The sequence below is a fragment of the Fistularia commersonii genome, chromosome 6 (genome assembly GCF_037954325.1).
Source record: "Fistularia commersonii isolate RoL2024-O1a breed Wild chromosome 6, RoL_Fcom_v1.0, whole genome shotgun sequence".
In the NCBI taxonomy this organism is placed as follows: domain Eukaryota; kingdom Metazoa; phylum Chordata; class Actinopteri; order Syngnathiformes; family Fistulariidae; genus Fistularia; species Fistularia commersonii.
The window spans coordinates 13,945,480-13,972,944 of record NC_141289.1 but is presented as its reverse complement, the minus strand read 5'-3'; the positions used below and the strand labels follow the sequence as shown (position 1 = coordinate 13,972,944).

General features: G+C 39.2%; 2 protein-coding genes across 3 annotated transcripts in view; one reads left to right on the top strand and one right to left on the bottom strand.

Moving 5' to 3' along the window:
- Positions 1 to 22,309, top strand: part of LOC147233456 (neuronal membrane glycoprotein M6-b-like) — a 27,232-nt gene extending 4,923 nt beyond the window's left edge. The window contains exons 2-7 of the mRNA XM_086148295.1: positions 13,934 to 14,120; positions 14,987 to 15,146; positions 15,583 to 15,751; positions 18,042 to 18,115; positions 18,721 to 18,786; positions 19,289 to 22,309. Coding sequence (XP_086004421.1) covers positions 13,934 to 14,120; positions 14,987 to 15,146; positions 15,583 to 15,751; positions 18,042 to 18,115; positions 18,721 to 18,786; positions 19,289 to 19,438 — 806 coding nt within the window. The 3' untranslated portion in view covers positions 19,439 to 22,309. The remainder of the gene's footprint in view (positions 1 to 13,933; positions 14,121 to 14,986; positions 15,147 to 15,582; positions 15,752 to 18,041; positions 18,116 to 18,720; positions 18,787 to 19,288) is intronic.
- LOC147233455 (ras-related protein Rab-9A-like) lies at positions 19,412 to 27,465 on the bottom strand. Of its 2 annotated transcripts, XM_086148298.1 has the most exons (4): positions 27,325 to 27,463; positions 25,068 to 25,102; positions 24,058 to 24,162; positions 19,412 to 23,955 (listed from the first exon to the last, which is right to left on the bottom strand). In XM_086148298.1, the coding sequence occupies exons 3-4, from the start codon at positions 24,082 to 24,084 to the stop codon at positions 23,479 to 23,481; spliced, it is 504 nt and encodes a 167-aa protein (XP_086004424.1). In that variant the 5' UTR covers positions 24,085 to 24,162; positions 25,068 to 25,102; positions 27,325 to 27,463; the 3' UTR covers positions 19,412 to 23,478. The 2 variants fall into 2 exon arrangements, with proteins under 2 accessions (XP_086004424.1, XP_086004423.1); XM_086148297.1 differs by having other exon boundaries at positions 19,412 to 24,162; positions 27,325 to 27,465.

Here is a 27,465-nt window from a genome sequence, read left to right as displayed (position 1 = left end):
TTATTGGTATATTGATCTGTATTGTGTTCATACAAAAATGTATTTTTGTGTACATTTCATGACATATGCTCATGTATTTAAAAGTATGGACATTATTTTCCTTATGCGTCTTTGTTGTACAGCTTGTCTTCTTTATGAATTTAAGGCAGTCAGATTTTAAGATTTGATATAGCCTAATCCATTATTTGACCAAAATTTTTAGTAATGTCCCTACTTTATTCAAATACAAAATCATTCAGCAGTAGATCAGCTGATTCAAAACATTTTAAAAGAAAATTTGATCGTCCAATTTTTCAAATTCTCTGTCATTTAATTTTTAAGCATTACATTTCTCTTGTGGTTGGCACACAGCTTAAAGGATGGTGAATTTAGCTCGTGAAGAACCTCTAATGCAATCCTTTATAGAAAGTCTCCCCATCCCTTGTAATTGTACAATAATGGATAAACATTACACCGTCAGCAAAGAATTCAGTTTGAACTGATGAGAATGGCATGCTAGGGGAAGCAAACCAACCATTAATTGTTTTATGGTATCCCAAGCCCCTATCTGTTGTCCGAGTTAGGTTTCAGAAAGACAGCAGGTGATAATGAAAGGTAAAAATCCAGATGACCTTATCAGGGCTAACCAAATGTGAACGTGTGCTCGCTTACTCGTGGATTTCTACAAAAGAAGGCATGTCCCTTTAGGTGCCATCATTGTCAACTTTATCCCACTGCTTATCCAAGGCCAAGTCTCAGGGGCAGCAGACTGAGTAGGTCAACCTCGGTGTCTCTGTACCCAGAGATTATCTACAGCTCTTCCTGGGGGACCCAGAGGTTTACCCTTGCAAGATAGGATATGTAATCCCTCCAGCATGCTGTGGGTTGACAACAAGGCTTTCCAGCACCTGGCCAGCCCTGGAACACTGCTAACGGGAGGCACCCTAGGCATCCTTATCTGGTGTCTGAGCCGCCTCAACTGACGCCATTTGATGCACAGGAGCAGGGGTTGCGCTCCCTCCCGGGATGTATCTTCTCCTCACCCTGTCTCAGACGCTAGCCCCAGCGCCCTGCAGATGAAACTCATTATAGCCGCTGGAGTCAGACACCTTGTTCTTTCGGTTATGACCCAAAGTTCATGACCATACGTGAGAGCAGGGACATAAATTGATTTGTATACAGAGAGCTTCACTTTATGGCTCAGATCCCTCTTCACCACAAACAACCGATGCAGCACCCACATCACGGTAGACGCCACCCTGATACGCCCTTCTAATTCACGCTCCATTATACCCTCAGTTGTCAATATTTTTGCAAGGAGACATTGGACAAGTAAGGGTTGTGGCTGAGATGTTTGAATATCAGCGGGGAGATGAGGGCACAGGGACACCTTTGTTTTCCATACTGGTCATGACATTTAGTCTCCTGTTGCTGATAAATATTGAGCAAGGTTACTTTCCTGTTTTCATGACTTTATATGAGATCAGGCATTTCAAGTCATGTTTTGAGTCCCTCACAGATCACAGCTGATGTTGAAAAGAAAGGGAGAACATGAAAAGGTCAGAATTTTTGTAGCACTATAATAAATTGATTTTTCTCTGAGTGTATATATTAAATAAGCTTTACCCATAAATCTCAGTGGAATTCTTCTCAAATTTATTTGATTAAAGATTTTAGTATAATTAATTAAATTGGACTGACTGTAAATGAGCTATTAGGCATTATGTTATTCTGCCCTGTAATCAGTTTCACTATACAGCACACTCGAATGCTAAGAGGTTTCATCTCCAGACGGAGTAAATGAAATTGGAGTGAGTTTAGTACAAACCAAAAGCATTAACAGTGGAAAGGGTATCTTATATATTTTGCTTGAGTACATTAAACAGTATGTCAAAACACCTGATTTCACAGAATGCGATTACCAATAATGCATCTTAAATTACATAGTTAATGATTTCAGTTCAGTCAGTTAGAGTAAATTAAAATGGGACAATCACTTGTTAAATGTAAGACCAAAGTGGACAGAGAAAGGATGGGACAGTCATGTGCAATTTAAGCTGCATATACAATGCATCATAATCTTCTTCTTCTCCTTCTTCTTCTTCTTCTTCTTCTTTCGGCTTTTCCCTTATACAATGCATCATAATAAATTAGTTAATAAGATGGCATCGGTTAAACTTGAGGACTTTACACTTTGGTTGAAGACAGTTTCTTGCAGGTGTGTGCCAACTGCTCCTGATGCGGATAAAACTTTTGCGACAATTGTGGTGTGGAAACTCTTTTTCAGATAGTTTGGATTTTGACGCTCAACATTGAAGTAGACTATAAGCATTAAAGAGAGGGAAGGACAAAAAATCCCAAAAGGTTTAACGAATGTTAAAGTTCCTGCTTCATAACGCTATAATTAGTATGGGTATAATTGCAGTAGTTGCAATTTTTTGTGCACAAAATTTTGTGCAATTTTGAATAAGGGAAAAACTCAAGGTAATGTCAACTGGCTACTCGGTAAAACTGCATCCCATTTAAAATGGAAAAAGTCGTACATCAATCTCTGAATGGACACTGACAACCTCTACCGGTCCCTTTTTCCCCCTCTCTTTTACACACGTCTGACACCACACACATATACAACACATAAGCTCCTTCAGGTATTTCTGGACTTATGATCAGGGATATGTAGACCTCTCCTGATTCAGGTCAAGTTGGGGCTCTTCCATAAAAACACCAACATCAGTTAAATGACATGAACAGTGATGATTAACACACAAACGAGCAGATTTTTGACATTGTCCGCAGTCATGGGTAGAAGACTCATCCCTCAGTAAAACAATTGCTCTTCCAAACATTCTTAAAAGTCTTGTCATTTTTGGTATGGTCAAGAATCTTGACGTTCTTCTCTTTATCTCGTCTGTCTTCTATCATTTGTCTGCTCTCCTTCTTATTTCTCTCGCTCTCTCACACGCACTCACACACACGCACATGCACATACACACTCGTGTGCACACCCTTCGCCTTTCCTCCCCGGAGGTGTGTGAGGTTGTGGGAGCATGTGAAAGCCGTCACACAGGGACAGGCTCATGTGTTCCTCATTTGAAGCCATTTGCCCAAAGCATGCTGTCAGCCTCCATCTGGATATGTGTGTGTTTGTGTGTGTGTGTATGTGTGTGTTTGTCAGCATGTGCTCTTGTATTTGTTTACGTGTCAATGACCAGGAGTGGTTGAAGGAAATATCTGATCTCAGAATGAAGAAAAAGGTCTATTTTTATGCCCTCGCATGTGGATGGGACTCGGTGGCACATTGCCACTGTACATTCACATACAGACCTTTTGGTTCACAACTTTATTATTTGATTTTATAAGTTTATGATGAGAGCTCTGTTCAGCATGAATATCTCTGTTTGACATGTCAAGAATGCAGGGAGTGCCAGGGAAAATCCCTTAAAATTAGCAAATTTTTTGTGCTTTCCTTAAAAGCAACTTCCTTCTCTGATGTGATGGACATTATAATTAAAACTACTGCAGCGATGTTGCTGAAGTTGATGGATTTTTGAGATGAAGCTGTTATTTTATATGCTTTATTTGATGAATAAGTATTTCAGCACAAAAAGGACATATTTTGTTTACAAACTATGTTTGCTAGATGTTGAGCCAGAAAAACAGCTTAATCTTCAATATTAATAATAATTCTATCTTACTCACAAACTAACTTCAGCTGCTTTCAAAGAAAGGCTAAAATGAATTCAGGGAGATTAATGGACAATTTTCAAGCATAAGGACCAGAAAGGATTTTTACAATATTCAATCCTTAGCCTTAACATATTGAAAGCCATTACAGGGTTTGCTTCAGGGAACAATGAGCTGCTTTCTAACAAATTATGTGGGCTCTATCTCTAATGCTGTATTAATTGTTCTTAAAAGATCCTTGGCATTTGTACCATGATAACCCACTCTTTTTTACTTTTTGAAGCCTGAAGCAATATCCCTCATTAGTATTTGTAGTATTTCTTTCCTTCCTCTCAAACTTCTTTTCTCATTATTATCAGCTTCTCAGATGTCAGGATGTGCTTTTTGATGGTCTTTTATTTTCATATTTGGTCACTTTAGGCCCTCAACTTGCCCTTTTGAAAACCTACCCATTCGTTAACAAAATATTAATGCATTAAAAAAAAGAAGTATACAAGATTGTTGCAGTTGCGAGATAACCCATTCCCTTGCTGTGACAAAGGTTTTCCTTATTGCACTGGATTGTATTGGAGTAAGCAATACTGTTTGACGTCAGAAGATAAAAATACATTTGTCTGAGTTTTCAAATGTTGTATTACTTGGTACTAAAAGTAATTCTAAAAAATTGGCACCTCAAAGACATGAAACATGTGTGACAAGAACAATGTTTTACAATACAATTAGACTAAACCTATAAAACAGTGAATGCATCACCACCCTAGTGCTGCATGTTTGTCTGAGCCCCAGTCTGCAGTTGGTATATGAATAGCAGCAAGCGACAGGTTGGCACAGCATGCCATATTCCTGAGTGATGTCAACTTCGCCTGGCGTACCTCCGTCTCCCACTGATGCTGAATCTGCCACTCTTATACTTAGCATCCCCCAATATGTCCATTAGTACTCATCATCATTAGCCCTGTTCGATGTGGCTATAAGTAGGCCTGGATAGGTCACTCTGGGTATTTGTTTCAGGGCCTGATTCCCAAGACAAAACCAATTATTGTAACATGGCTTAGATTTTTCCAGTGTGAAGATCATTAGAGCTTGGCTGTTGAATAATGCAAAGAATTGCCAAACCTTAAGAAAACCTTTTATCTCAAAGAGCTCAGTCAGACCAACAGGCCAAAAGACCACACAAATACATGGCCCACACATGAAGTTGCTGGAAAGTGAATCTTCATAATCACATCAGGGGGTTGGGGGAGGGATGGGGCGGGGGGGCACTGACCGAGGGAGGGCGACTGAGTTCTTTGACATCTCAGAAAAAGCGACATTAGCCAAGTTAGTTGCGTAACCACTGAGCTTTTCTGTTCAGTGGCATGGCATTTCTGGCCCCAGGGGCCATTTTATATTTTTGGTGGAACAAGACAAAAAGCTCTCGCTCTTCTTCTCCGAGCTGACCTCAGTGCAGGACCATTGTCTCTAACTTGGTCACGATCAGTGATCAGATATTTGATGTATGGATGTTTTCACACTCTATAGGAAGCCAATAGACTTTCTGTCTTTGTCGTAATAGGTTTCTCATTGCACTGCTGAGATGCACAATTTGGAAAAAAAAAAGTGTTTTTTTGAACACGTTCTCTGTAAAAGTAACACTGTTTTTCATTTAGTGTGTAATATTCTACTTCAAATTAACACTTTGGCTTTCTTGTTGTCGATATCAGCAGTGGGACAAAGTGTTGAATGCCCAGAATGCCCTGTCACCGCACAAGCGTTTCGGTACACAGGTATTTATAAAGGCATGAGGCTTTTTGTGAATATTACGTGACATTGTAGAAAATACGCATTACATGAATTCCCACCTTTTGTATGTAATTATCTTTTTTCATCGTTTTAACAAATATATTTTATTCTTATTTATTTATATAACGGTAACAATATTTAATGAATTGCTGCATTGTTGTGATATTGACTGCAATACGGACTTTGTATTGTATTGATAATGATTATTACCTTACAAAAGAATGTACAATCACAATTACAATCTAACAGCCCCTAGGATTTCAAATTAAATCTATAAAATAAAGACTGATAAAACATGCAAGTTATTAAGGCTTTCATATTAGGAGACAATAGTTTGCCAAAAATATATATTCAAAATTAAAGGTCTTTCTTCTTGATCTGCCTTAAAAAAATAAACTCCCGACAAATTCATTGTTTATCACAGGGATGGTCGACAGAGAGCATCAGGAGAAACAGAGCAGTGTGCCACACTTAGCATCTCCCTGGAGGCAGCAGAACAGTGTGAAGGCAAACCCAGAGACACAGAAGCACTTTTATCCACTCACCCATACATCCGAGTAATATTTAATGTTTTATTCTTTAAGAGCAGCATACTGTTATAACTATAGCAACTTGCAATGAAGAACAGCAGTGGATTATTACACGCATATTTCTATACTATATAATGAGTTTTGGTGTTTCGACCATTCAGATGAAGGTTTTTGATTGAAAAATCAAATGTGTCAAAAAATCCTCCACTTTTTCAAAAACCCTAGTAAACTTTGAATATCTTGTCATGCAACATCAATTGCATCAATCTGTCATACCAGTAATGTAGGAAATGAAAAGAAAGATGGGGGATATCAAGGAGTGCTTGTTTCGTTCGACCAAATAAACAAAAATCATGTGTATCGGAACAGGAAAATTCCAAATGTACTGTGAATAGACAGAGTAAAATAAAAGAACTGCATATCATATCAAGATGTATCAATAGTCTTTGCTGAATTGATTTTCCACCAATTCACCTCCAGCTTTGAGGTGACACAGGGAGCCAGGATAGATGCTAACACATTTTTCACATCTATAATGTACTGAAGTCTCTGTAATGAGTGACAACACATTTTTGTGCCCTATATTTTCTACCATAACTTGCATGGGGGTATTCAAGAGAGAGAGAGTGTGTGTGTGTAATGCAGAGAGCAGCAACTCAACAGGATAAAAGTACTGTATTGATCACTCAACAGTGCAGAAAACAGGATTTGGGAGCAGCACAGGCCATCAGGCTCGATTACGCCCAACCAGATTCTGACCTTTCAGCCTTCATAATGCTAAATTCCGGCAGAGACTTTCTCATAAACGGTGGATTAGGGTCATCTCTGTATTGTAAAATGGCTTGTGGAGGAGAGGGTGGTGGCTGCTGGTGTCATCCTCTTACCTGGCAGGGAGCATATTGTGTTCTCTTGATCAATGCCACTAACAAGCGGATTAGTCGAATCATTTTATGGGGATAAAGTAACGCTGATTAGATGACTGACCATATTAGACAAGGAATATAGTCGCCAAAATGATTGACCTTGATCAAAAGGATATGAAATAACCTTCTGTAAAATTATACCTGTAGAAAACATCATTCATTCATGGAACATGAAAAGCAGCCGTAATTCTGAGAAATTATTTAAATTGCAGGATCATTTTTACCATATTATCCAATGCAATTTAGCAGCTTGAACAACATTCTTATCACCATAATTGTACACATCAAATACACAGATTCTGGGACCCCGTTGAAGGGATAACATCGGGCAGCAAATAATTGTTGACCTTTCTGGTGACTTTCGCTATAAATGTTCCCATCAAAAGTTCCTATCTTGTCTCCGTGCCTCAGGATCATCGAACTAAATCCTTGTTTACTGTTTGGTTGCACACTTGTTTTCTGCTTGGATATAATAGCAACGTGACTGTGTTTCCAAATCCTTTGACATCACAGATAGTACAAAAATTGTACTGGAACAGCAACAACGACAAAAGCAAAACAAAATAAGGAATCGATTAACCAGAATAACCTCATTTCCGGAAGCATGGCCTTGCGGTACCGATTTTCTGCCTTGTATTTTTAACAAGTGTCATAAAACGCAAAAGAATTCCGCTTTTCTTTCAGTAGAATAATCCAGAACTCCAAAATTAATGGCAGTGTGTGTCTGTGTATGTGTGCATTGTGGCTGAAGTCTGCTGCCATCAAACAGATGGGGCCCCTTTCATCTCAACCAGCAAAGATATTTCTCTCCTTTTCCCTGTCCTATCTTTTTACAGCTCTCTCTTTCTTTCTCTCAGTTCTTTGCTCGTTCTCTCTCCCTCCCTCCTTGTCCTCTCTCTGTCCTCCCCCCACTCTCTTTCTCTGAGGTTTTCCTCATCTCTTCTGGAAATCTACCCATAATGGACTGTGAGGAAATTGCCCCATAATGAATACGACTCTTCGAAATTGGAATAAAGCCGCAGGCAAGGAGCAGACCAGCCGCTGAAATATTCACAAAGCTTTATTAATGTTGTTACTGCTGGCAGATGCCCTGTGCCTACTAACAGTTGGTGATAATCATGCTCCGCCGCTGGGTCGTGCATTTTATGACAAATCATTAACTATTTGGGCAGTTCATGTAATCCCTCTATCCCCCGACTCTGATTATAGTTAAAGATGGTTCAACAGGATATATTGTAAACCAGCAGTGCAGGTGGTGGCTGTGTCTAAGGTGACAATGTTTTTCAGAAGAGGCTGCGAGCCAAATTTACAAAGAATATGTCACCTGAAATTTCACTGCACTAAATAGTATAAATTACTTACCTATTTGCAGCATCTAATTAGTTCTGTCTGCCCTGCTCCAAAACCACAAGCTGTATTTCAATATCAGTCAATAAAACTGCCTTATTTAATCACCCAGCGTAGGTGTTTTATGCGTCATTTGCAAAGTGGACAGCAACTATTTAGAAATGACTGTTAAACAATGCAATATCGAGTGAAAACTAACAATAACCATAAACTATCACATTAAAATGAAAGACCAAATATTATTTGAAAATACATCTAAAAAGCATTTTGAACTATGAACTAAATCATGAACTATGTAATAGATAAATAAGTATGCAGAACAGTCAAGAGAATAGAATTTGTTTTAGGAACTCTGCAACTTTACTTTTTATTCCCAGTGCCTTTGTGTATATTGTTATTTGTACATTGCTTCATGTTACATTCTGCATCTGTGGGGTGTAATTTCAAGTGTTACCCAAAGCTGTGACCGTTCACGCTCTCACAAGTTTCATCCAAATGATGACACTCATTGCAATTAAAATAACAGCTCAAGGGCCAAATGGTTGTTTTTTTTTCCAAGAATTGGTCGCAATCAGAAATTGAGCTGAAAAGAAAGCAATTTTTTGTCGCTTATCTAGTTTGAAGAACATTTCTAGTTATAAAGCACGAGAAGCCAGAAAAGTCCAAATGCACATTGCAACCTCAATGTTTCTATTTATGTATCCCATCAAGGGTCACTGGGCTTAGTGGGATATGTTCAGCAAAGCTTTACTAAAGCATTATTACATCCAATGAGTGAGACAAGATGGAAAATACCTACCTTGTTTTCCAGACTATTGAGCACATCTGAATATAAGCTGCACCGGCTAAAAGCAAACAAATAAATATATGTGTACATATATTGTCTATTAGACACAGGTGTCGACATTGTAACATGAGGTATTTACACGTAAACATTTCTTTTAACTTTCAATTAAATACATACCAGTGACATCCACAAATACTTTGTGGAAATGCTTTTTTCCGAACAGTGCCTGTCTCACGGGTGATGAAAAAGATTAATAATAAATAACACAAGGAAAAGTCCATCTATCCATCCATTTTCTATCCCCACTTTGTCCTACTAAAGCTCATCACTATCTTTGGCTTCCTCCTGCGCACTAAAACAATTAAAGTTGTCTTCTTTAGTGTTGGAATTTCAGGGTCATTTAATTGGTAAAATATGACGAGGCAAAATGTTTGGCAGCATGAAGCTCGTTAGCCCCCAAAAAAATCAAAAAATCAAAAAATTAGCAGCATTGTTGTTTAAACCATAGTGTTCAAAATGTGTGAAAAAAGTAGCAGCTTATAGTCCGGAAATTATGGTACACTGTTTATGCATTAGCGTTCAATATCAATTTATGCCAAGTAAATCTATGAAATGTTGTATGTATTTATGTATTAACTTATATAGCACATCATGGATATATTTTAATTAACCCATTGTCTCTCATTTTCAAATATCAATATTTATAAACAGGTGTCTGAATATCATAAAATTCACATTAACTTATATTGAAAGACTGAAATTAAAGCAGATCTGATTTGTCTCATTTGTATCAAACAGTTTCACGTTATTGTATTTTACTATACTGGAGCACAAAATTTGGTCTCTCCTCATGACAGTATTATTATATCATTGCCTCAAGTTGCTTTTCAATCCCGTTTTAAGACGCAACTTTGGATTACATCACAACATATCGATGGGTGTATGCGTATGCGTGTGTCTGAAGAATAAAACGGCTGCGAAGCACTATGCTACAGCTGAACTAGGTCGTTGGTAACAAGTTACTATGGCAACTGCAATTTGCCAGCCCTGGGGCTAAGAGACGCTTTTCTTTTACACTTTCCTCTTTCTTTTTTCTGTTCTTCCTCGCATGTTATGCTTCTTTCCTCTCTGCATTACTATCCTTTGCCTTCTGCTGGCTTGCTATCGATTTCTTGTACGGCCTTACACACTGTTCACCTCTGCTGTTTTTATCTATCTCCGCTCACATTCTTTTCTTCATTTAATCTTAGGTTCCTTAAATCTCTCTTCCCTAGGAGAACTGAAAAAAAGACAGCCTTTTATTATCATTCTTCTGCAGAGCTGTTATCCACAGTCTCCAATGGAAACTTTTAATTTGAGCAGAGGAACATATTCAAATTTTTTTCTCTCACCATGTAGCTCTTTTTGAAGGAGTACAGACTTCAACGGCAGGTGATTATATTACAATAACAGTTTCTGCTTGTTGAATTATTTGCATTCCTGTTGCTTGACAAACAAAAAATTCACAAATCCTGTTCCCTCCTATTGGCAAGTTAATGTTCAGCATCCTTTACATACAGCTACTGACAAACTGAAGCATTGTCTGTGGTAGGAGAGTGTAGAGATGATATATGACATGGCATTGTAACAGAAGCATAACATATTGTCTCAGTGATTAACTCCAGCTGGCGCCATGTAAGTGCTGCGCGGGTATGCGGTCGTTTTTCAAAGAGACCAGAGAAGAAGACAAGTGTGGCAGAGGCGTCGAGATGTGGAGAGGTATAAAACAAGAGCAATGGGCCGACCTCTGTGTGTCACCTAAATTCTGCTCTAATGAATAGTCCATTGATTTCCATTAGACCGGGCTCGAGCTGGCCACTCCGGCCTGTCTGTTTCCCATTAGCACACTTTTAACGTGAGTTAACAGGACCGGATGTTCAGTGTTTCAGAGAAAGCGCTGCCGTAAAACTGCATGGAGTCAGGGAGGAGACAGAAATCACAGTGAGGATCCTCACTGCCTGAAATGAATTGGTTTGTATTTGGAAACAACTCAAGTTCTCAGAGTTCACTGTTCACCAGCTGTTAATAGAAATAAAAATTAAAAAAGCAAGCAATCATATACTGGATGACTTGTTGATGGTGGCCTTTGATGGCAGGATAACAGAACTGTGGAGTCGGTCTTAAACAACTACCCGCTATCGCTCTATCGACCACGGACTCCATCACGGCCCCCCCGAGGCCTGGCCTGTTTCTCGGCTCAGGATTTCAGAGACATTCAGCCTTATCTGTTCTACCTTTCCATCAGTCTTCTGCATTCATTAACATTAATAGGATTTAGATCTATTATGCAACGAACCTCTGCTCCGTTATGCAACACAGAGTCTTTATCTGCAACACTATCTGGACGGAAGCAGTTTGCATCTTAGATATGTAACTTGGATTTTTATTCCCTCAAACACAGGTTGTAGAAGTTTTCTAAGTGCTAAAACTGGATACTGAGAGGAGTCTGAACGCACAAAAAAATCTGTATTTAGACTTTTACATCCCGAAAGTCAATGAAGTTAATAAAACAAGATAAACCACTTAATATCAGATGCTGATCGACGCAATGTCCATCCATCCATCCATCCATTCATCCATTTATTCATCAATCCATCGTCTGCCGCTTATCCTGCACTCGGGGTTGTGGGGGATGCTGCTGGACTGGTCGCCAGTCAATTGCAGGCCCACATATACAGACGAACAATCATTCGCTCACTCATTCGGGGCAATTTTTGCCATTTTGTTCACATTTAATCTGCTGCATGTTTTTGGACTTTGGGAGGTGACCGGAGAATCAAGTGGAATCCCACGCAGACACGGGAGAACATGCAAACCCCACACAGAAACGTCCCTTTGTCTGAATCGCACCAAAATCCTTTGTGCTTTGAGGCCAAAGCGCTAACCACTGTGCCACCGTGGCGCCCTTGAAGCAAAGTAAAAAAGTTTAAATTACTTATAATTTATTAATACTTTACCATGAACTGTATCTTGCAGATGCACATAAAAATCACAATAGTTTCTTTCAAGCTTAGTAAACTGCAATGTATGTGCTAAATAAGCACATTACTCCTCTGTCTCCTCGATGCGTATTACATACCCCTTAAGGCGTCCTATATTGATTACACTCTAATTAGGTCATCTTGCATATATGTTTGTCATTGACTTCCCACATAAATTACAATAAACAAATACCCTAAGTGCAAAAACATTCCCAGTCATTCCATGAAAAAATGATCAATGGGACCTTATTCAGCAAATATATTATTATCTTGAAAATTTGAATTGTAAAAATTATTAAAAACATGCATTTTCCGGATATATTTATATATATGTGTATACACACACACACACACATATATATATATATATATATATATATATATATATATATATATATAATTGTCTGTAATATTTCTGTGAAAAAAGGGACCAAAACTTTAGGTTCAACCAATTGGTTGTTTTCTTTGCCCCTCTAGCTGTGAAACTATTGATTATTATTCTTCCCCAGAGGTAGAGAAAAATCAATCTGCTCTTTTAAACTCATCAATAAAAAAGTGTGTGTAAAACTACCTTCTCAATAAAACTGCATGATGAAAGCTTTTCATCTCAAAAAGATAAATGTTTGTTGTGACTGTTTGTGCAAGTGTGTGTTTGGTTCAATTATATGGAAGGTTCATCTCATTCCTTTAGCTGTCAGTCTATTGATTGAGTTTGACGTTAAGGGATCACTGTCAGAGGGTTTTAGCCTGTGCTTGTGCGAATGTTAGATTGAATTCCATGTTCGTGCAGGATCATCTGTTATATACTCTTCAGATCATAGACCACTGTGAACATGACTAAATGTGTGTTGTTCCCGAATGTTTGGTGTAACTTCAAGACGAGATGTCAAAAGAGATCATTTCATGTCTCTAGGTCTGTGGGTCCATCTTGAAGTGAAGGAGCTATTCTGGCCATTTAAACTTTATAAATAGGAACGTTTAGATTCAACCAACATCCCATCATGAAATAATGATGCTTCAGAGTTGCCATTTGGAGCAGGTTGTCATGGAAACAGCAAAGTGGCGAACAAAGACTAGACTAACTTCCTACTTTGCTGGGGGAGCTATTTTTAACAGGGGTTTATATAAGATGCAGCTCTTGTGCTCAATACAATATGTAATTTTTTTCTCCTCTTCATTACTCTTATCTTGACACTGATAGTCATCTTTAGTTTTACACATGGCTGTGGTTGGTTGTCAAATCTTATCATGGCAACTTGACCGGGCTTCTTTGTTTTGGAAGAACCTTCGAACTGAAGAAGCCTCTCGAACAAAAAGTGAAACATCGTGAAGAAAAGTCCCGTTGCCATGATATGATTTATTATTGATTGACCCTGACCTGAACAGCTGAGAACCTTTACGGGTATTGTCTGTGTATGAAAAGATTTTTTCAATTTTAGAATTTCAACATTTCCATAAAAAAAGCCCCTACTCAAATGAGTGAATTCTTCTGTATTTTAGAAGAATGTCATTCTCCTGAAGGTCTAAAAAAATCCCTCATCAAGGCTGAAATAATTAATTCATTTATTGAAATTGAAGGGGAGCTTTTCAGGATGGGACTGTGTTGTAACACAGCTCATGTGGAATATTCAACGCTTCCCCACAAAGCCCAAAGTGAATACACTATCCAATTAGGAGCTGCTACGATTAGCTCCTAACAAAAAAATAGCATTGTAGTTTTATGATACATAGAACATCCATCCAGTATGCAAGTAATCAATGAAGCAGGGGTTGTTTAGGGTTTTGTTATCAGAACACAGACCACTTTGCCAATCTTTTTCTTAATACTGAACTTTGAAATCCCACATATATTTAGTCTTGTTCTTCCTTGCTGCCCTGCAGGATGCTTTGAGTGCTGCATCAAATGTCTCGGCGGGGTGCCCTACGCTTCCTTGGTGGCCACCATTCTCTGCTTCTCAGGCGTGGCTCTTTTCTGCGGCTGCGGACATGTAGCGCTGACCGGCACCCTGACAATGCTAGAGAACCACTTCTCCCAAGTGACCAGTGACCATGCCACCCTCGCTATGGTGTAAGTCCTCTTCTGGAACTGAAAGCATTTGATCTATTTTTAATACACATATGACTTTGTTTAAACAAAGCTAAAGCACTAACTCACTGTGGTTATTTTTTTTTTCCTTTTGGCTGTGTGATTTGCTATTGACAGCAGTGAGCCAGCAGCAACATCTGCTATGATTCAAAATGCCAGTCTACTACTAGAGGGGTTACCCAAACATTTCAGCCCTTGCCATGGAAAGACTTTGCTTGTGTATACAACAAATAAAGCCAACTTTAACACTGCTGCGATAGTTTATTAAGCCTTTCCAAAATTTTCACCTTACTTCCAATTTCTGGAAAGAAATTAAGTTTTTTTCATTCCTCTATACAGAGCTTCCTCATGGTGTGGTTTTTCAATATCTTCTGATGATGTTTGTTTTCGAGTTTTTTTGAGAACTGATTTTTTCAAATCACACTTTGTTGTTACTGTGAATCACTTGATTTCTCAGAACCAATACATGAAGTCGTAGCTATATTAGCAATTGATTTAATTCGTGAAAGAATACTCACAATTAAAAAATGTAAATCTTCTTAAACATTTACAAATTTATAGCTAACGTTCTAAATAATATGTGACACTTATAATGAATTATGCAAAATTTTGAATAATACTTTTTGAATTCCATAAATTCGGTTAGTATCACACAATAGATGATCGTGTATCTTATATTCCAAATGGTGAGTATCATTAAATCCTAGACAGTGTCTTCATTGTTGCGAAAAAACAATGAAACAAGTATTGAACCAAAGGATTTTAATAATATCTTTTTTGGGGGTGCCCATGTGCAAAAGTTCAACGTTCAAAGTGTTCTCTTTCCTTCCTGCATGTAACCTTTTCAGGATCCAGATCTTTCAGTATATCATCTATGGCATTGCCTCCTTCTTCTTCATCTATGCCATCATCTTGCTGGCTGAGGGCTTTTACACCACAAGCGCAATCAAGAAGGAGCTACAGAGTGATTTCAAGACCACCGTCTGTGGACGCTGCATCACGGCCTTCGTATGTCAACACACAAAACACATGCTGCAAATCACAACAATGACTGACCCCACTGTTTCAAATAGAAGTCTCCCGAGATATATTTACTTTTGGTTCTATTTCATTGTGCTTTAGCTATGTTCTGTTCCGAGGCTTGTAAAGCCAAAAAACTGAGTCATGTTTCATAGAAAAACAAGATCATCACAAGAGCAGCTTTTACACCTCAACACATTTATGGGTCTGCACGGGCACACACACACACACACACACACACACACACACACGATACATATATGGAAACACTTGAGCCCTTTGGCAAAGTGTGTCCTTTCTTGCCTGATAACTAATTGCTGCAGATGTCTAGTAAAATTAGCTTGAACATGGATTTATTATGTGTGGTAAATGCCTTTACCGAATGTTGAGTTTTGGAGACTGAATAAAATATCTCTTTCTCCAGTTCATGTTCCTGACCTACATCCTTACCCTGGCCTTCCTTGCCATCTTTGGCTTCACAGCCATCCCAGTTTTCCTTTTCTTCAACATGTGGAATACTTGTGCTGCCATGAAGTCGTCTGAAGCCAACATCACCTCCCCTGACTCCATCTGTGTGGATGTTAGACAATATGGTAGGTGGCCAAATCATTTGTGTCTATTTCAGGGAAGAGACTGGTCTCTGCCTCCCACCCAATTGATTTCTGCCATTTGTGATGGCTGGAGCTAAGGAATGGGAGTGGCCATAAAAGCAAAGCTGACAATATAAACACACACGCACACACACACACTTATACAAATATTGCAAAATAGTAAAGACTTTACTATAAAACAGGTAAAATTTCAAAAGGGGTTTAAAGGAAAATACTCAATTATAGGGGGGGCAACAGATGGGCTGAAGACCCATGCCTAGAAACTGTTCAGGCAGTTGATTGTGCAAGAACAAAGAGCAATCACATCCACTTTGGCAGGTTAAAGGTACAGCCACTTAATGAGAGATGCAGAGATGCAGCGGCCCAAAGTGTCAATGGCCGGCAGGCCAAACTAGCACTTGGCTGGATTTGCAATCAGCCTGTGGTCACTGAGCCGTTTGAAGAGCTTTCATAATTGTGAGATGGGACAGGTGCTCCTCAGCCACGGCCCTGGCCACCAGTCCATCATCCAGTTCTATAAACAGGAATGACATATCTCACAGCACAGAGTCAATCAAACACAGGGAGATCTATGCCGCCCCTCTCAGGCCAAATGGCAACTGCAAGAACTCAAAGAGCCCAAAATGTACAATTGCATCCAGTGGATGCACCAGAAACTTTTGGTAGCCTTACAGCAAATCCATCTTGGAAAAAAATGGTGGCACACCAGGGACCAGTATCTGTTGTGAATGGTCACATGGAACACAGGGACCGTTATCTCTATCAAGGCCTATGGGGTTTTGCCACATATGATTATGAACCGTTCCATCATGGCAAATTCTACTTTAACTATAGCTGGTTTGGCAGCATCGAGACAGCACGCACGGCCAAAAGTGAGGTGGGGCCAACTGTTGAAATGTGATGCTGTACCCAATGCAGTGTTCCATTTGTTTGGCAAACACCCCCAAACCCAAAATGGACTTCATGAACCTTGCTCCATTTGCATATCCTACCTGCTATTTAATACAGACATTGGTCAAACACTTTATAAAATTGAAAGATTAATAAGTAAGGATAGAGATATAGGTATATAGACAGCGTTAATCCCACAAGGGAAATTGTGTTGCTGTGATTCAATCTGATTAAGATCAACTAACATAGATTAAAAAGATTGATTGAATAAAAAAGAGCAATTGAAAGGCACTGTTACAGGTTGACAGAGCAAATAAAGAGAACTGAAAAGAAATGATGTGTGATTGGAATGAAAAGAACCTAAAGGCAAAGCAAATGTTGTTGAATTCACACGCCAGTACAAATAAATAAAAAGAAATCCACGCAAAACAGCCCTCATCCCTCGATCACTTTAAACCGACAACAGCACATGGTCGCAAAACCATTTTAAATATAAAAGCAAATGGTGGGGATGAGACATGATAGACTAAATTTATCTGAAATGAACTGCCAGATTCGCCAATTCGAAGTTCAGAAGATCCCCTTGATGAAAGTATCATACATACAGCCTCAGTCATAGAGCCTTAGAACCTACATCATAACAGAACCCTAGTGGCTTTCAATTTTTTTTAAATCACAAGCTTCACCTACAGCATAGAAAAATATATTTTTTACTTAATGGATTATGATTCCCTTAAAAGCACAAATTAATCTCTATCAGCTTCGAATGCCATTTCCTGCACCAGAAGAGAACAGAAAACACTTTTGGATTATTACGATCTGATTGAATTGGCTGTGATTGCGTATCCCCTTATCTGTTGGATGCCCTAATGTATAGTATGTGACCCACATCTGAGGGACAGCTGGCCCTCTCACAAAGTAGGATGACGATCACATATGTTTCACTGACAAGTGCACTGCACTGCACAGCACTGCATGAAAAATTAACCCTGATTACTGTCTGCCTTCAAATTATCAGCAGTATCAGTTCAGAAGCTGATGATTGGTCATGGTCAAGGTTTTTTTTTTTATTGTCTTAATAGTACTTATAGTACTAATTCTATTTTCAACAGAAAAAGAGGTTACAAAAGAGAAAAGATTAAAAGAAACATTGATTTAATCAAGTCTGTACATTTTTTATTGTAAAGACATGAAAATTATTGCTCATATTTTCCTCCCAGGCAGGGCCCAGAGGCCTGGACAGCATCAGCCCAGTTTTCTTTAATCCTTATCCAAGAGCGATCTATAATGCCTTCAATTATGAAACAGTCTCAGCAGAGGAAAAAGCTTGTTGTCTCAGATGAGACAGTTCAGTGATGTTTTTGTTTCTTTGATGATGCAGGTGTTATTCCCTGGAATGCTACACCTGGAAAAGCTTGTGGAGCCATGCTCGGAGACATCTGCAACACTAGTGAGGTGAGAGGATTGTGGCTAGGATTCCTCCGTTTGTTTATCTCCTTGGCCTCGAAAATATTGCGATATTTGTCGAATAGTGTCTTCAGTAGAAGATCATATTACGGGATTTTTTTTCTGAATTAAGCAAAAACAAACCCTCTGCATTTTTTTTTCACTTTTGAAATCATGATTTGATGCTAAATCATTAGCAGCTTGGCACTTTGGCTCTTTTTATCAAAAACACAATAAAAAATTAAGAATCAGCAAAAGGTGACTTAAAAATTAAGAACTTACATGCATTTGCTCGAGGCTCAATTACAAATCTGCATACCAATCAGCAGTTGAAAGAAAGGAACCAGAAAACAATCGGAAAGTACGGAATAGGATTTTTTAACTATTATAATTGACACAATAGAACGATCCTGATCTGCAGTGATGTGATGCAGCGTCAGTGCTTTGTCAAGTATGTAAATGATATCGCAAAAGAAAATTCACAATCATCATGAAGACACCATTTTGTGTTTCTGAAATTGTTTTTGTTGAATTTGTTTTTTTATACCAAGGAAGATACAATGAAAACTGGCCTCATGAATATCTGATTAAGTTGCTTGTCTTTTTGTTTACAGTTTTACCTGTCCTACCATCTCTACATTGTGGCGTTAGCTGGTGCCGGAGCCACTGTCATTGCACTGGTAAGCTGCTAATGTTTTCATGAGGTGGATGCTTTCGTTTTTAGTTTAGAAAAATTGTCAAGCTTAAAATGTTACGTTAGTTATCTTTTTACTCTGGATGTGTTGTGAAGTCTGTTTTGTCCGAGTATAGATTTTGTGTATTTACTGCCGAATGTTTTTTTGATCCGAAAAGATTGGTTGTGCAATTCGTTTTTCCCAATCAAATTGATTGAATGCAGCATTTCTCAGCATGTAAACAGTCTCTCTAGTCAGTCCATCTCCTTAAGTCAAGTCTCTCAGACAGGCTCAGAACTTAGCATGATTTATAAAAAAAACCTTGTTGTGTATCAATATATGATTTGCCAGTGATTAAACACAGATAACCTGAACACATTCCAGTATTAAGACATCATTGAGATTTAGAACTTCTTGTGTATAACAGTAATAATACAAAAAAAGTTGTGAATATCCTATGTCTTATATTATGTTAATTTCTTCCTCCAAACAATTTGTTTTTCCTCAGATCCACTATCTGATGATTTTGTCAGCAAACTGGGCCTACCTGAAGAGCGCTGTCTCTACACACGAGTATCAAGACATCAAGACTAAGGACGATCAGGATCTGGAAGCAGAGGCGCGCTCTAAGGAAGGCCAGAATTCTTCCTACTCATAAGGATGAGCGCCGGTCACACAGCACCACCTGTCTCCCTAACACGACCCTACCCCACGATACCCAGCACCCACTGCTCCCTCTGTAGAAACAAACAACCTCGGTCATGTTTGATAGTCCCCCAAACCCTCTGACTCTTGGTCCTCTTCCCTTCCATGAAGTTTGAAGGGTCTGGATGGCACTCTCAGCAGAAGGGAAGAGAATTGAGGGTCAGGAGTAAAGGCAGGCCCAGTAAGAGGCAGATGCTTCAGAGCAGTAAACCTTGCCTGCCGGGGTTTGAGCTCACGTACAGTAGATCAGCTCAGAAGTGTTTCCTCCTTGCTTTTGGGCTGAGGCTTGTGAAAGGGGCCCGGCTGTGATGGCCTCGCGCCCTGAGCCAGCAGAGCCTCTCAACACAGCTCCCAACAGCCTAAAAAAACAATGTTCACTGTCTGCTTTGGCCAAAGGAAAGCCCGGGCAGTGACCAACTTCCTCTGTTTTTTGGTGTTTTATATGCATATATATATGAATATGAATATATTGTGCGAATGTGTACGAATGTTGTTGTTTTTTTTAATACTCTCTGAAAAGTATGCCAGGTACTCTTTTTTTCTTTTTCTTCTTCTTCTTCTGCTTATTTGATTTTCTTTGTGCTCATTGGTTTCTTCTCATTTACTTTTTAGCCCATTCTTGACTTTTTATTGCTCGAACGCAATACATCGTTGCACTAAACACAGAAAAAAATAGACAGAAAAACATTGAGGAAGACAAAGCACCCCAGAGCCCTCTGTCATGAACATACCCAAAAATCTTAAAAGATGCGGTATCTCAAGGATTTCTTTGCATTTATATTATCAGAGTTTAGATATCAAAGTAACCGCCCATGTTCAGGGGTGCGGCAAGTGTTTTGCGAAGTTTGTTTGAATGTGAAATTAAATGCTTGATTACACTCATTATGAGAATGCCCACATTTTAATTCCCGCAAATTGGGAGCCCGAGTGTCAAGCACACTGAACATACAGTTGGTCTGAAAAATAAAATCCTCCAGATTTGGCCAGTGCTCATGTGTGGTCATTTATATGTGATCATTTAAATGGGAGGTTCAAGCACATGCAAACAAAACACTCTTTTGCAATGTTTGGAGAAAGAATATGTTCAATTCCTGGAGCTCTTGAACAGACTCAGACATAAAGTGACTACACAAGTGCAAGCATCGTAAAGGCCAAAAGTCAAAACAAGAAATTAACTCCTTAAACTTGAACAATCCTGGACACAGAGAGCCCATCTCAACTAAACCAGAACGCTTGGTCAAACTACCAGCCGGTTAGCTTAGCTTCGCACAAAGAAAAGAAAAAGGCCAAAATCCACCCACCTCAGTATAGCTCGCAAAAGAACACGTTGTGTTTGCGGTAAATATGTATATCACAGCCTTTTATAAAAACATCTGTTTACCTTCTTTTCAGCAGTCACACTGGGCTAAGCTGACTTCCCGCTGGCATCAGCTTCATGGGATTGGGTTCCATCTTTTCATCTCATCTCTGCTCGTGTTTCCCGAGCGTTATAAAACTTTTCACATTCTTTTTGCTACCCTTATCACCAGCCACAGCAGAACTCCAACATATATTTGTCCTGGTCTTAAAAAAAAAAAAACACACCTCAGGTATCAAACTAAATTTGATTTTAGACATTTAGATTATTTTCCAAAACATTACCATCTTTAAAGCAGTTCCTCTTACCGCATCGGTACACTTTCCTATTTGACTTTAAGCTCATTTTCTAAAAATTGTGAATACTTTTCACATGTATATAGCTGTTTCACTCCACACCACTCCCAGCCAGGGTGAGCTTTCTGCCATGTTATTTAATTTTTTCTTTTCTTTTCCAGAAATATATGTAAATGTACCCTTTGAGATATGTGTTTATCACTTAAATACTAATTCTGCATTTGATATAATTGTAATGTAACATCTTAGAGAGGGATGCAGTTCAGTCATGATATGATATATGACATTACAGATTGAGGTGCTTGTAGTGTATACATTTTAAACTATGGGAAAAGGATATTTTCACTTTTTCGCAAGACTGTAATTTTCACTTATCAGTTTTAGGCAGCTGAGTTCTTCTTGTGATTCAGTAGTTTATGATTTGTGCTTTCTTTTCTTTTCTTTTCGTGTGGTGGCCAGCCAAATGAGTGACTTCAGCATACAAGTTGAGAAACACCTTTTTTTTCTCCTTTTAAACTCCTGCCTCTCAGATGAGCCACAGAGACTGTTTTTGGATGTTTACACTCTGAATAAAAATGTCAGGAATTTTCATACGTTCATTTTATAAATCCGATATCGTTTAATTACCATGAACTATATTCTGTGGGCCTATTGATAATCACAGGTTAGTTAACCCTAAAAAAAAACACTGAAGAAGACATTTTTTGATGAGATGAAGCATGTCAGTATTGTCCATGTGTGCAGCTGTCTATTCTGTATAAAAAAGGACTATATTGCCATGTGTGTTATGTTTGATAAATATACGTGCTTTGCCACCAGGTTGATATAAAGGCAAACTTCAATTTCCTATATGACGATGCGTGTCAGGGTGTTGTTGTTTCCTTGTTATTTGCATGAAGGAGACATGACTGTCTTTGCAGTTTTTCAGGTGATGTGTAGTCAATTGTACTGACAACTATGGTAGGCGGTGTTTGCTCCCTCCTCCGCACCCCCTCCTCTTTCCACTCCCTCTTTTCTAAAGATAACTCCATTGTACTTTGATGGCATTGTAGTCCCTATAGGTGTTTTACTATGGTTTTTCTTTTTTAATTTGGAAATAGGTATATGACCCCTATATAGTGAAGATTTTTGTAACCTTCTCTAGTAAAACCGATATTTTTTATGATCGTGACACTATTGTCTCCTGCCTGGTTCTTGAGTTTCTTGTTTTTTAATTGTGTCTTTATGGAAACAAGGTATAACTTGTTGCACAGCTGCTGAGCAAATGTATGTTACATTCTAGAAATAAAAATGTGTAACTGAAATCACGACCGCTTCAAACATTGCAGGCTTTGCTCTGTGCAATCAGTGGGTCACTCTTGCAGCAGATGACAGTAGAGTTGGTTAGAAGAAAATGGAGGATATTTTGAAAAAAAGACAATACGGTTAAATCCCCGCCAAGTAGAAAGTGTGTAATTGATTTAATGCAATTAAACTATTTTTAATTTCCAGGCTAGAAAAGTCATCAGAGCCAGCCGCAGGAAAAATGCATAGTGATCTTGAAATGAACATCAGCAATTACGCATTCATTTCATTTGTTATCCCACACTTTATATACTCAGAAATATACCTGCTTGGCAATCACCCTGGAACAGAAAACATACTTTTGTTCTGCCATTCGATCAGAAAAAGACAGCACACATTTTAATTAAAAAGTAGTCCAACTACTGCCTCAAAGTACCCGTGTCAGTTGTCAGTAACCAAGATTCTCTTATGCTACCGTCTAGATAATTGCTGGCTCCATTCCATTTATTAATTTATTTTTGTCACAAAACTTGACACCATTGGTTGAAAAGTTTGATTTATCCAAGACTATTGATTTACAAAAAAAAAAAAAAGGTTTCAGAAAACACAGTAACTTAGATGTATTACCTGTCCTCGAGTAGTTTCAGATTCAATACATTATAGCAACAAACAACAGTTCCTGGAGATGGTGTGCAATACCGGCACACTTAAGATCAAATTAAGTATTTTGTTTACAGGTAGGGAATAATCACAAGACTCATCAGACCCGTCTTAGGGAGATTCAGGGATATCAAAAGGTAAAATAACGACTTCCACTTTGACATTTGTCAGTCAAAGGCATTTATGTCCACTTCAACTACAACAACCATCCTTTCATTAAAAGTTTACATCCCTTGGTGTGGATAACTCATAGTCATCTTTAAATATATAAAGTTTGGCAAACTGACTCAGAGGCAACAAACACCATAATAATAACAACAAATGTTGGAATTGTGGCGAGGGTATCACATTTGCTCTTGCCAGGTTGTAATTTCAAACTAAAAAGGTCCTTCCAACTCAGCAACATGTGGGCTCGGGGGGAGTTTTCCTCTGTAAGTCCACAGTGTTAGTGTGAATAAGGTGGTCAGCTCTATCGTCCAAAGCCAGAATGCGGCGTACTGCCTCCTCGAAGGCAGATGCAACATTGGTGGCATCCTTAGCGCTTGTCTCAAAGTATGGGTGTCCACCGTTCTCACGACACCACTGCTGCACGTCTTCCCTAGACACCTGCCGCTCCTGGACATCTATTTTGTTACCCAGCACCACAAAAGGGAATTTGTCGGGGTCCCTGACGTCGGCGTAATAAGCAAACTCCTTTTTCCAGTTGGCCAGGTTGTGGAAACTTTGTCCGTCGTCTAGACTGAAGGTGAGCAGGCAGCAATCAGAGCCACGGTAGAAAGGTGTACGCAGGCTACGGAAGCGCTCCTGACCTGCTGTGTCCCAGATCTGCAGAGTGACGCTTTGGCCATCCACCTCCAGCTCTTTGTTGAGGAACTCCACGCCAATAGTGTGGAAGAGGTGGGAGTCAAACTTGTTGGTGACATAGCGATTCATTAGTGAGGACTTGCCCACACCTCCATCACCAAGAAGAATTACCTTCAGGAGAGCCGACTTAGATGTCATGGCTGGGTCCAGTAGCTACAGCGAGTGCTTGGAGACACGAACAATAAGGCGAAGCGCGATCAAACAGCTTCACGTCCACTGAGGAAGCAACAAAGCAAATGGATCTTCAATGTATCTGCAAAAAACACTTGACTGATTTTAAGGCCACTAATAACAAATGATGTACATTCAAAACATAAAATAACTAGGAGAAAAAAAGATCTAAGTTCAACAAGAGACAAAACTCCATTGACTTGGGCTGAAAACACCTGTTGCAGCTGAGGGTTATCCACGTTTTCGAAAGGCAGACGCTTTGTTTAAAGTGTTATTGCTACTGCAAGTTCTAGAGTTGATTCTAAACAGAACAGAGCAAATAACTAATCTTCCATGCAAATATTTAAACAGTTTACTTAAAAAGCAGTGCACCATCGAGGTACTATGACTGGACGCATGCATTTCTTTGGCGCCATCTGGTGCTGGAATCAAAATCTAAAACCAGCAAAAATACAAATGAACTCAGTTTCATCTGAACTGACAAGCTTTGACAGAGCTTCTCAGTTTGTGACCGAGCTGTGTGAGTACGCTGATGCAATTTATAAAGTAAACTTAAGAATGTTTTAAGAAATTAATCTGAGCTGATGAAATTCACTGCGCAACTTCCCATTTAATGTATTCAGCAGTATCCTTTACCTCTGGCCTCGTAGATGAACCTGCATGAGATAAGAATTAGCTGCATTTTAGACAATATTGCTTACTCTGTCAAACCAAGCTTTTCATCTTACACGCTTGGGCTGATTATAGTGAGTCAGCGAGCTAATCCTATGAGAAGTCGTCGACCAATAATTACAACATGCAACTAATGACCTGCCTACGCTGTGTTTAATATGCTTTGCTTGGAACGATCCATGGAGGACATCACATGCACGCTGATCACAGGACCAGGAAGTTGTTTACAAGGGATAAAAATCTACAGTGAAACCAGAAAAAGAAGTAAAAATCCTTACCTTCATTGAGCTGCAGACCTCATTTCATCTCAAATCTGTAAGTGTGAGGGAAAAAAAGAGAAACCGTTTATTTCCACACATCGACCAAGTGACCGAGGTTTCACCCACTCACCGGCTCAGCTGCGAAAAAACACTCTGAGGATTTGTGTGCAAATGTAATCCCTTGCCACACACTTTAAATGCTATATTAAGATTAGGGCAGTCACTCGACACGCCTCATGGTTTGAAATCTGACTGGAGGGCGAGCGGGGGGCTCAGCTCATCCATCACAGTTCTGATACGAAGGCAGAAGATCATCTAATCACTCATCCATCACCTTCTTACCCCTCACATGCTCTCACAGTATCACACCAGAAAAAAAAAAACCTTACTCTACCAAGGACAATGATGACCTAGATGAATAACAACTGAAACAGATCCTTTTTTCTATTTTTGCCGATTATTGCAAAAATGTGCTGATTAAGAAATTGTCTGTAATATGTGATCACGAGTCTTAAGAGGTTGTGTGATCAGAAGTTGCAAGGAAGGCAAATGTGCTGAAACAACTGGTTGATGATCAAAGTGAATGCAGAATGCACTGAGGAAGCAGAATTACTATGCAGCTCCAAGTGATGACAAATACTAGGATTGTCCTCTATTTTTGAAGAAACACCCCCCCCCCCCCCCCCCCCCCCTGTAAATTTCTTATTGGAGCTTACTCGTACATAGAACGCGGTAACTTGCCTTAACGGTAGTAGCCACAACCTCTGCAGTTTGCTGCTGTCACTACAATGAAATGCACGCTTTCAGTTCTAAATATCCAACCACCGAATGGGAAATTTTTGTATGCATTAAAGCATGCCTAAAGCTCTTACTTGTCTCTTCTATCCTGTAAGCACTGTAAATTTCCCCACTGTAGAACTAATATAGGACTATCTTATCTTACTAACACATCACACCACAGCTACATACTTTACGATCATACCACTGGACCACAGGGGAGACTTACTTCCATAGAAGAGAGGGCTGTTTTCTTAAAAGCAAATTTTAAAGCCTGCCTCATAGTGTGTTTTGGCACTTCCTTCCTTTACTCAAACTTTAAACATGTCGCAACATTCAACAAGGATATGGTTTATCGGCTGCTGAACGGACCCGGCCATCTGATGTATTTAACTAGGGAGATGTTTAGGGCGTAAAAGAGGAGAGAGGGGTGAAATGCTGCACTGTGCTCCAGGTCAGGATTCAAGTGCCAAGAGGCTGCACTGTCACATGAACTGCCATGTTCAGGGCAAAGCATCCGAGCAGAGTAAATGATATCTTTGTCCCGGGATCTTTCAACTGGGTGGTGTTCCTGTCATTTCTTCAACAGCACATTTCTAACAGAAGCAACAATAGAGGCAGGAATGAATGGAAACATGCACACACACAAACACACACGCGCACCCAGGAGTCATGTGCCTTCAGATGAAGTATTTAAAGGAAGAGAACATTTCCAATATCTCTAAGCTACCACATGTTCTCTGCACACCAGAGTACATAAATTCCATTGGATTTGTTTCAAACATGTTCATTTACGAGATTAGTACAAAAATGACTGAGTCCATGTTCATTTAGCAGAAGATAATCTCTCAATAATAAAAAAAAAAACAATAATACTTAGACTAATATTTGGGAGAACAATCTTCTTCTCCCTTCAGGGGTCGCCACAGCGAATCAACCCTCTCCATCTAACCCTATTCTTAGGATCTTCCTCTCTCAAACCAACTACATTCATATCCTCTTTGGGAGAACAATAGTAAGTTTATATATGTTTATTTAGCTGACTTTTGAGTCAAAATATGAACGGTTGAACCTAATAAATCATAAATCGTGTTTATACATAAACAGTGGTCAGCAAAAAAAGTCATAGTTCTTTTATATGATCAATAAATTAAATTGAAATTAATTATTTTTTTCCAGATTACATCTTTTGACTTAGTGGCTGACGTGGAACTTGAAAAGAGGCGACGCTCACAGAACGCATGAATAAACTTACAACAAGTGGCTCTCATGAAACAGGCGACCCTAGTGTTTATTTTCGGTCTGAAAGTTTCAACAAGGACTTCGAATATTAAGTGACCGTCAACAATCACGAGAAAATAGGAGAAAAACAAATCAGTCTTGTCTGATATTAAACGCTTCACCTGTCCGAAAATGGGTGCACAGTCAACTGCTTCGCCTCAGAGGAAACAATACGTCATTTGTCATCGGCGAAATAACGGAGCTGTTCTCGCGGTACCTGCACTTCTCGTCGTGGCGTACAAGGTTCTTCTGCGCCGCTGTTGTCGCTCTCCGAAGTCACCGGCCGGCGAAACGCTGCTGACAGACTTGTACATGGCGCCCCGGTGTCCGGGCTACTCTCCGGCTGCGGGGCTGCTGA